General features: G+C 37.7%; 1 protein-coding gene across 2 annotated transcripts in view; it reads right to left on the bottom strand.

The window, feature by feature from the left end:
• Positions 1 to 3,246: 3,246 nt before the first annotated feature.
• The window catches only part of fkbp4 (FKBP prolyl isomerase 4), a 6,146-nt gene continuing 1,264 nt past the window's right edge, over positions 3,247 to 8,128 (bottom strand). Inside the window, exons 4-12 of one of the 2 annotated variants that reach the window (XM_068603303.1) lie at positions 8,096 to 8,128; positions 7,844 to 7,964; positions 6,680 to 6,836; positions 5,947 to 6,037; positions 5,764 to 5,847; positions 5,479 to 5,664; positions 5,189 to 5,332; positions 4,591 to 4,686; positions 3,247 to 4,478 (exon numbers count right to left, since the gene is read on the bottom strand). The exon at positions 8,096 to 8,128 is cut by the window's right edge and continues 110 nt beyond it. In XM_068603303.1, coding sequence (XP_068459404.1) covers positions 4,377 to 4,478; positions 4,591 to 4,686; positions 5,189 to 5,332; positions 5,479 to 5,664; positions 5,764 to 5,847; positions 5,947 to 6,037; positions 6,680 to 6,836; positions 7,844 to 7,964; positions 8,096 to 8,128 — 1,014 coding nt within the window. In that variant the 3' untranslated portion in view covers positions 3,247 to 4,376. The remainder of the gene's footprint in view (positions 4,479 to 4,590; positions 4,687 to 5,188; positions 5,333 to 5,478; positions 5,665 to 5,763; positions 5,848 to 5,946; positions 6,038 to 6,679; positions 6,837 to 7,843; positions 7,965 to 8,095) is intronic. The other variant, XM_068603305.1, reaches the window with a different exon arrangement.

Raw genomic sequence — 8,128 nt, 5'->3', positions numbered from 1 at the left:
TGCTGCGCCTGTTTGGCCCACTTTGTCCGTTTGGCCTGTTTGGCCTGTTCGGCCTGTTTTGCCAACTTCGTTTTGTCAGTTTTGCTGTCTCCATTTTGCTTCTGTTTTGCATGGTTTGGCTGTGATAATGCATGTTACATGTTCTGGATGTTATGGCTTTTAGTGTTTATTTTTGATTCCATTAATACAAATAAACTTCTGATTAATTTGATAAAACACGTCTCTGGACAAATATCGGTAATGAATCTGTGTCCATAAACACATTTTACAATTATAGCTTAGGGTTGTTAAAACTTAGACCTAGACGGCATTCCCCAGGTGGCGTTGTCGGTTCCCCTTTCATTCCACCTTCCCCTAAGGCCCCGTCACACAAACGATACTCTCATAACAAAGCAAATGTTCAGCCTCCATAAAATACGTCCATGGTGCTTGGCAGTTCTCATGCTGGAGACTAGAGAGAGCACATCCGTAAACAGACACTGTGTCCGTGTGAGAAAGCTGGAGGATCAGAACAGATTCTGCCTGTCCTTGGAAAAGAAGACTCCGACCTCTCGACTGCTTCATGGTTCACATTGGGTCAAATGATGAAAACTGTGAAAAAACACATTTTGGACGAGATTCTTTTTCAAAATACACAAAAGTCTCCAAAATAGAAATACTTACAGGCTGATACCATCTAATCACATTTTGTGCAGAGTGAAATTATTTTTAGCATATATATATATATATATATATATATATATATATATATATATATATATATATATATATATATATATATATATATATATAAATAAAATAAAAGCATACAATATACATATACAATATACAATATACAATATACATTTAGTGCAGCCTCGACCGATGATATTCTAATTATTTCTTCAATTGTCTATCAAAAATGTAAGTACAAAATATTTAAAAACTAAGTATATTGTAATTACAGCTGAAGTGTATGCACTGAATTCAGATCTAAAGCTAAAACTGGATATCAAATGTAAATTTAAATAAAATCTGGCCAGTTTTCAACTGCTTCTGCCTTAGTGGTGCTGCTGACTGACAATGAACAAAGCTCAGTTGCATGACATTGTTGACACATTGCATCATATCGGTCTCTTGGCAGCCTGGTTGGCAGGATAACTAAACAACCTGCTGGACGTTATCTCTTGCTTGGTCAAAACCTTTAATGTTAAACAGTGCCGCTCCCCTCGGAAACAGTGCCTGTGTGCTAGACCTATGCAAATCCAGAGCCTGCTATTGTGAATGGTGTACAGAGAAATACAAATTTAAATAGAAAAGGCCCAAAATGTTTCATATTTGTGAGATTATTCCAAAAATATAGACAAAGACACCATAAGGAAAAGTGTTGTATAAATATGTATGTCCCCATATACAAAGGAACATTCCCTTGAGTGCTCTCACTGATATCAATAAAATCTCTCCCATTTATTGTCCATGAGGCATATCCAGACTTTATACACACATGAACAAAATTGTTGCTCCACTTCCTATAAGGAAGTATTTCTGAAACTGGGTGTGGTGGCACAGTGTGAGAAATAGTAAAACAGGTATTACAGGTGACAAAAGGAAATGCTGAATTGTTTTATGTCAAGAACATTATTAAGAACATATTGCAACTTATCTGGAAGTAAAAAATAAAAATAAAAAGCCAGCGCCACTGAAGAGCATGCACACTTACTATCTCATAATTATAACCTAATATCTCCTAATTTCGAGTTTATATCTCCTAATTCTGATTTATTATCTCATATTTATTTTCTTTTACTAGTGGAAATGGGCTTCCATAAGAACTTCACCTATTACAAAAGTACAAAAATACACAGACAGACAAGTCAATAATGAATACATGGTGACATGCCTGTACTTTCAGGTAAATGTTTACGTTATGAAGTTAACAAGTTCCACTTGCGTATACGCGACTGGCGGATTATGCTAAATGTTGAGATTAGATTCAGCGTTCGAAGCTCAACATTAAGCATTAATTGAAAGTGGCCGTTTCAAGCCTGCGACCCTGTTTTAAAATGATTTGTAGTGGAAAGCAGCTCATTTGAGCCACTAATACTGATCAAACATGATGGCTCACACATATCTGCAGTCATTTTAAAACAATTCTCTCCAGAATGCCTTAGTCTTGAGATTTAATAGTACCCCGCACAGATTCAAGACATCCTGTGCCAGATGCAGCAAAACAGCACTAAACCATAACTGCGCCTCCATGTTTCACAGTAGATAGTGTTCTTTTCTTTGTTTGCTTAATTTTTGCATCTGTGAACATAGAGCTGATGTGACTTGCCAAAAGCTCCTCTAATTTCTTTGAAAGTTGTTCTGGGCTCTTTGGATACCATTCGCATTATCCGTTTCTTCAATTTGTCATACCTTTTTCTCTTGCAGCGACATTGGCTATGCACTCGTCACAGGAACATCAAGCTGCTTGGGCATGGTCTTATCTTTTAACTTGAACATGCTTGCCTATAATGTTCTTTCTAATTTCTTGATACAGCTCTCTCCTTATCTTTCTGTGGTCTATGTTCAGTGTGATACACACCATGATACCAAACAGCACAGCAACTACTTTTCATCCTTTAAATAGGCCGACTGATTACAAATTTGAAGACATGGTGATGCTAATTAGAGGACACACCTTAGTTTAACATGTCCCTATATGATCAAATTATGTTAAATCTTTTCTGGGGGTACCATCGTTTTTGTCCAGGCCATTAGCTTGTCTTTTCTTTTTAAAGATTCTGTAAAGTCACAATTCAAAAGCAATGTCTGATTATCGTTACTTCATTTACAGTACATTTTTATTTATCACCTTTGCCGGTTTCAAGTTATTTTAGTTAACATTGTTTTTCTTTAACAGAAGGGTAATAATGTTGTCCATGTGTGTATAGATGTCACACATTTTAGGTTTTTGGACTTAAGGTGTTCATATGTAATACAAATTTGGGATAGGAACATATATTTTGAAATGGTGCTAGGACCCTCTTAAATCATTACAAAACAATTGGTACACATCAATTCTAAATGTATATAAATGGTCATAACTTGTATGCATTTTTCAGTCTTAGAAAAGCAAGAACAAAAAGATGATTGTCCAGTTGCTCGAAGCAATAAAAAAGACACGCCCAAGTGGGTCAACTGATTCCTTATTATAAATGATGAGTTCCCAGTTTTGTAAGACAGGACATGAGGGGAAAAAGTCAAGAATATCACACTATTAAATTGTAGTTTATTGTTTTATTATATCCTTCTGTCAGGGCAGACCAGTCAGTGACCTTTCCAAAAGACAAAGATAAACTCAACACATGACTCACAGACCAGTTTTAAATTAGACCCTAATTCAGCTTCTGCCCCACTGGTGCTGTTGACTGACAATGAACAGGGCTCACATATTCATATTCTGGCGTACCGTCTTCAACAACCTGATTCCGATGAGCTGTACAAGTACACGTTCATTCATGTACTTTTTTATTTTTTACAGTAAATTAAGACGAAGACTAACTGTTTTATTACGTGTGTGGCCAGTAGGCTAATTCATGTAATTTCTAGCTGCTTTAAAATGCACTTATTCCAGTTACGCAATTAGTTGTATTCATCATTTTGAGAACAAAGAAGTCACAAGCACAATACCAAAAAAGAAAAGTACAAAGTCAATATTTCCACACACAAAAAAGAAAAAAAAAGAAGAAAAAAAAAAAAAGGGTAAACAGTCATGTAACCTGGGGATTATAAGTGAGCACCATCTTTAGATTGAGAAAGAAGCTCGAAATTCAACAGCTATTCCAGGCTAACGTCTTATTACTCCACCTATCCACAGTGCTGCTACACACGTACTTTGGGACTCAATCACACTAACATTCGGACACATCTATGCACACAACCATCACAACTCCCGGAATTGATCAGTAGGCCCATGAGGAGTGTTAGATGGATACCATAAAACATGAAGGGTGGAGGACATGGGGTAGTGCAAGGTAAATGGTCTAGCCCTTGACGGGTGAAATTCTGCACTCAACACTAAAAAACAATTTAATCCTACCCAAAACGCTGTCAAAAACCATGCACAGTTCAAAGCTGTGCGTTTAGAAGATTCATGGATGGGGTTGTTGGTGCACACAATGCATTTATTAAAACCACATCCCCACCTGCTTGGGTGCTATCCAAATCAAAAAGCCTGGGAACAAAGAAAGCCACCGAAGATGCGCCTAAAATTAGTGCTCTCGTTACATGCTCGAGCTCCCACACTCATATACACACACAGAGAGACACACTGACACACTCACACCTGAAACACAAATGGCTGAAGTTACAAAAGTCTGAAGCACAGATGAACCTAACAGTCACATTATTAATTACACCTTTGCTTCGCTGGCAACTTCCTTTTCTCCGTTCTCAACTTCCATTCCGTCATTGCCGTTCGCCCCACCCTCACTCTTCACAGTTTCCGTGTCCTTCTGTTGAAGAGAAAAAACACAAATCACATTGTGATCGTCAGTTTCTTGATAAAATCTAAAAACATGCTCATCCCACCCCCTTGTGGCTGTTTTAGATAACACACTCGTTCACCTTTGAATCTCTATCTGCAAATTTTTGGAACATGTTGGCGTAGATGCGTTTGTCCTTCTCATGCTGCTCCTTGATACGTTTTTGACAAACGCTCACCTAGCAGAAAATATGAAGGAGAGGTCAGACGATCATATTTTCAGAAACGGCACGGGATTTCTTCAGACTTGTACTGCCATTTGGCCAGATATATCCCTATTCTAAGACCAATTAAACATGAGCTAAAGGATTTAATATGAATAGTTTAAACTTTGGTTACACACACACACACACACACACACACACACACACACACACACACACACACACACACACACTAAGGTGCGGCAGCCAAGCCTCTCTTTGTGGCCGTTCTACAACAAGGACATAATTAAGACTGGTAGTTACACAACCGGCAAATTAATGCAGCCGCAACTATTTACTCGTGCCAGATTTCACAGAAAAATGTGTCTTGACTGTTTAAAAAAGGACAAATTAATTGAACTCCTGGAATATTCTTTTTCGATTATTTGGAACAAACCTGTCATAATGGTAAAATCTATAGGGGGAAAAAAGGGTTCAGTGGCAAAGGACTTCTCCTCTACGACACACTGCATCATACCTGGCTCTTGGCAGCCTTGTTGGCAGGATACAGTTGAACAACCTGCTGGAAGTCATCTTTTGCCCTGTGAAATTCCTTCATGCCAAACAGTGCCTCTCCCCTCCGGAACAATGCTTTCTCATTAGATGCATGTAACTCCAGAGCCTGCCATAATGAATAGAGTACAGAGAAATGTTACAGTATTTAACATCATGAAGCATTCTACCATATAAAAGACACTTTTTTTTTAACAAAAAGAATCTTACAATTTGTCAAGGTGCAGAATACTAAATAAGGTGTTAACTAAATACCTTGTCACAATTTTCTAGCGCTGCATTAGGCTCCTGTAGTTTAAGGAAGCACATGGCCAAATTCAGATGTGCTGCAAGTCGCAAAGCTTTTGCGTTCTTCTCATCCTCCTCTGACAAACCAGATTCATTTTCCAGCCATGACACGATCCTTTTGTATTGCACTGATGCCTGCTTGTATTTTCCCTCCTGAAGCATATGGAATAATTGCATTAGAAAACATGGAAAAGTGTTCTTCTGTAAAGGGATTTTTATAGCTGTGTGCTCTGTAAATACCCAAGTGTTCACCTTAAAATACTGGGTTCCCTTGTCTTTGACAATGCTGCTCTGTTCCAGCTTCTCTAGCGTGTTCATCTCCCACGATTCCTTTGCCTAAAAAAAACAAAGGAATGAATCACTTCCTGCAGGGGAAAATGTTGCTGTACATAACAGACATGTAAAAGCCAATTTGTGTTCATTAGATGTGTTTACCTTCTCAAAGGCTGTCAGCTTTATTTTGTAATGCAGTGTTGCTCCGCCAGGAATGTTATACTTGGCATTGCCTGCATTACCATAGCCATACCTATAAAGAAAAAAAAAAAAACACTTTAAATGTATTATCAAGTATACCAGTGTTATCTGTTGCAGCTGAAATTAATCAATCTTGCTAAAGAAACATACACTTTTCGAGAGTAGATTGAATGATTTTGGTCGAGCAAGTCTTTAGCGTGAAATTGCCAAATTTCCGTCTCGTCATTCAGTGGTCCCCCATTTATTGTGGAGGATCTGTTCCAAAAATAACCCGCGATAGACGAAATCCGCGAAGTAGTCAGCTTTATTTTACCATTATTATACATGTTTTATGGCCGTAAAACCCCTAACCACACACTTTTATACACTTTTCTCTCTTATTTAAAACACTCTCAAAGTTTCGCGAATTTAAAAAATAAGCCCGAACATGTTTAACAAATTTCATTTTAATGATCAATCTACGAGGTCCTCTGACCGCGCCTCTTTGTCCGGGAGCCGCTCTGCGAAAAAAAATCTGCGAAACAGCGAGTCCGCGAAAGGTGAACTGCGATATAGCGAGGGACGACTGTACATGGAAACCCATGCCCAAGACCACTCAACTGTTCAGCTTGAGAGATGTTGATTAACACAGGAATCTGTTAAAAAATAAACACATAAGAAACATGCATACAAAAACAGAACATTTAAATCATACTTAGGCTTAATATTGAAGAGGGCCTCCTCTTCCTGCTCCATAGCCATTATAGCTTTCTCCACTCCAACTGGAAAGCCAAGACCCTCTCCATCGCCAACCTCAAACTTCAATTCTCGCTCGTCAAATACACGTCCCTCACAGGTTCCCACCACAGTTACTGAAAGGGGTTGTAAAATGCTCAGGTTAGGGGTTTTATACTACAAATGTGACTAAATGCTAATTAATGCAAGTTGAATAAAAGATAAAATCTGTAAATTGTTAGCCCCAAAGCATAGGGCTAGAATTCAACACAACAGCTTTGTTATCATTAGTTATGAGAAGGTTTGACTCACAACCGTTACAATATAACTAGTATGTGCGTGTGAGGTAAAAAGAAGCAAAAGAAGATTAAATAGAAACCACGAAGTCCAGTTTGAAGGCACTACAGCAGTTTGTGCTGATTTGAGTAAGGATTTTGTAACTCTTGAAAATTAATGTCTGCAGGGAAAATGTGCTCTTCCTTTCGGTGCTTGCAAGGTGAACAGTAGAAGTGACATTGTGCATGCTACAAATGGGTTGTAAATTCATTTTTTCCAAAGCTATTGTAATCAATATAAATTAATGCTCCAGTCTCTGCTCTCCAGGAAGAATGAAACACAAAAACGTTGTACAGGCACCTTTCAAGCCTATAGTGTTTTATATTCAGAAGATACATTTTGAGTTTATCATTTGTTTATCAAATAACAGGTACAATTTTAAAAGTGCAAACTAAAAGGATGTACTTGCAAGTACATCCTTTTAGGCTGACATGTTGATGCCAAATAAAGAAAGTATATTGTTTTCATATAGTTAGAAATGGCACTCATTAACTTTACCTAAATGTTATTATAATTGCACAAAGTAAAATCAAATCATTTCAGTATGTCTGTGGTTAACTAGCTGTTAAAAGGTAACCATAATATGCAGCCAAGGAGACAGGTTATAAGATATTTACATTATTACATAAGGACTCCAGCGAGAACTGCTCCAACCTAAAAATAAACCCTGACTTTGCTTTCCAAGTCTGTTGTTGAATCAAACTTAAAATCAAATGTAGTGATCAATATGACATTCAATTGCATTCCCTTATAAGTAGGTATATTTCTTTAACTTTAGCCAAGAAATAGCTGTGTCTGGATGCGTTACCGTCAACAGAGGCTCCTTCATTAGGCTTGGAATATCCCTTCCCTTTAGTGATGATTCGACGGATGATTCCTCCATCCTGCCCTTCAGTAATGTCCTCACCTCGAAATTCAAAAAGTTCCACCTAGAAGTGTGCAGATGTGCAAATAAATATTTAACACCCATAAAATGAACATAGTATACAGCATGTCAACAAAACAAACAGGGAATACAGTTTAAAGTATAAAATGGCGAATCAATGTTACCAACGCTTACCTCAAAAACAAGTGTGGCATTGGGGGGTATCTT

Source organism: Clinocottus analis, unplaced genomic scaffold, assembly GCF_023055335.1.
Source record: "Clinocottus analis isolate CAN_PGR_092001 unplaced genomic scaffold, fCliAna1.0.p SCAF_6, whole genome shotgun sequence".
Taxonomy (NCBI): domain Eukaryota; kingdom Metazoa; phylum Chordata; class Actinopteri; order Perciformes; family Cottidae; genus Clinocottus; species Clinocottus analis.
Note: the sequence above shows the minus strand (reverse complement) of the source record. Positions and strands in the feature narration are given on the sequence as shown.